Source organism: Acanthisitta chloris, unplaced genomic scaffold (assembly GCF_000695815.1).
Source record: "Acanthisitta chloris isolate BGI_N310 unplaced genomic scaffold, ASM69581v1 scaffold25422, whole genome shotgun sequence".
Taxonomy (NCBI): Eukaryota; Metazoa; Chordata; class Aves; order Passeriformes; family Acanthisittidae; genus Acanthisitta; species Acanthisitta chloris.
In genome coordinates, this window is record NW_008660246.1 from 1451 (window position 1) to 3818 (window position 2368).

General features: G+C 40.9%; 1 protein-coding gene across 1 annotated transcript; it reads right to left on the minus strand.

The window, feature by feature from the left end:
* Positions 1–385: 385 nt before the first annotated feature.
* Positions 386–2361, minus strand: LOC103797542 (protein ripply2-like; the record flags this gene model as incomplete). Its single annotated transcript, XM_009069760.1, has 2 exons — positions 386–551; positions 2327–2361. Coding segments are annotated over 2 exons (201 nt in total), but the record flags the coding sequence as incomplete, so codon positions are not given.
* Between the last annotated feature and the right edge of the window lie 7 nt (positions 2362–2368).

The following is a 2368-nucleotide window of genomic DNA, read 5'->3' on the forward strand; positions in this document are numbered from 1 at the left end:
ACTTAATCCAATAATTCCTTGATACACTTCCATATGGAGCCGACTAAAACACAATGAATAGCTTTCCTTGTGTCCTCAGACTTTGAGAAAGTCACATAACCATGAGGCCTTTTAAAGTAAGGCACCTGTTTGCTGCTCATAAAATTGGTGTTCAAGTTATGATCTACAAACTATAGGACCTCAGATAAAAATACTAATCAATAGTTTCTCTGCCTAAACCAGGGCAGGAATAGAACAAAGGAAAAAAGCTCAGATAAAATTACAAGACATTTCAGTTTTATTAAGAATAACTTACATAGAAATAAATTATCTTTAAAAATAGTATAATACATATTTATATTAAGTTTAAATTAAATCTTAGAAGTGGCATTGGCCTTCCCTGAAATCAGCAACTTGATTCTGTTCTTGAATCTTGTTCCAGTTCATCATCATCATCTTCACTATCCGAGTCTTCATAAAAGGAAATTGTAGCTTGAACTGGAAAGTTTTTCAGAAGTGCTTCAGCTTCCTGATACAAGTAATCATAGCACCTTGATTTGGGCCAAAATAGTCTGAAACAAATATACAACAGATTTGCTTATTGTCATTACATACTTCACTTGGAGGCTGACAGGCAAGAAACCAAAGTGAGATTCTATTAAGACAAGCATCCTACAAAGCTTTTCCTCATGCTCAATTGCTAAACTGCTTTCTACATTTGATTAGAAAAAAAATTCTCTGGATTCTGGATTTGCATCTGAAGACATAAAGGTGCACTTGAAGTGCCAGTTTTGCAGCAAGAAAATACTATAAAGCCTAAGATCCACTGCATCTGAAACTTCACACTCCAGTACCACATTAACAGTATTACCTGGGGATCCAATCCAAATAGGACTGCCCTCACTGGAACTATTCCTAGGGAATATAATGGCTGTCAAACAGGATTCCCAACATATTTGGATTAAATTAATAGTCTTCTTACTGAAGGTCCCCAGCCTCGGTAGTTGTTTGTAATGGCATGAAACAAGTCTCAAATTGGAAGGAATGTTAAAGGTCTAGGAGTGATCAGACCTTGATATTTCACCCATTTTTCCAAGAAGAACTAACAGACTCCTTATGAAAGATGCCTCATAGATCTAGATTTTGAAGTAGTCTGTGTTGTATCCAGAAATTGATAAAAATTGCCGATATCACAGTTGGCAAGGACTATCATCTAGTCATAATATATTGCAATTAATATACTCCACAGTTCCTGTTCCTTTTCAACTAATATCCTCTTTTGCTTACAGTTTGGAAATAGCTAGAGGAAACAGACCCTGGAAGTCCCAAGAGCCAAGAGACTAACACACTGCAACACAATGAAATGCTGACTACAAATTGTTTATAATAATAGAAATGCATTAAGAATCAGGACTAGATGGCTTTCTAGCAATCACAAGAAATACTTTCTAGGCTACTGTTTAACAAAACACTGCTTCCACTGAAGAGAGAGTAACTGACACCGACTTTGTAACACGTCTCCATTCCCAGTGTTCCCTGCAACAGCATTGCCTCATACTTAAGCACTGGAGCAGTCACAGAGAAGCCAGCATGTGCAATTGCTTAGTCTGTGCATCAGTATATGAAGGATTAGAACCTAGATTTGGGAGAAAGCTGCACCTTATCTGGAAGGACCTGTGCAATTATTTTAAGTGCCTTGTGATACCTACCAGTATTTCTGAATACAGACTCTCTGGCAGAATTAACTGTACTTATTTACTTTATTTCCTCTTCAGAACTGACAGTGCAGGTACTATCATTACCTTCACCATCAAAGCAGTAGTTACACAAGTATTCTTGACAAAGGTGGCTTAGCCAGTCCACACACTACTCCTGCCACTCTCTCCCATGCCTGCACCTGCTTCCTCGCTCTGGGAGGGCGCTGGATGTTTGCTCAGTAAGACAGCCTAGGAACTAAACGCCTGTCCTTTTATTTAATCCTGGGCACAGGAATGAGTAGCAATATGCTTCAGCCAACTCCACCACTACAAAAAAAAAAAATCCACACAACTGTGTAACGCGTCTTAAGTCCCATGTTACAGAAGCACATCGACACCTCAAAGATGCTAAATCTGTGAGTGTTGGCAATCATTTGCCCAAGGACTCGTCGCTTCAAAAGCACATAGATGGCCAATTCACTCCGAAGGCTCTTGAATATCTACATAAATATATGGGTGGAAACAAAAGGGGCGGGAGAGCGAGTGCTACGGCACTGCGCTGCCGAGCAAGGGACTCCCCGCTGGCCGCACTGCGCCGCAAACGGACCCGGACCCGCGGGAACCGGCGGCGGCCCGGGACAGCCACTTACCGGACAGGGTGCGTGTACTGCGCCAGCTTTCGGGAGGCTTCG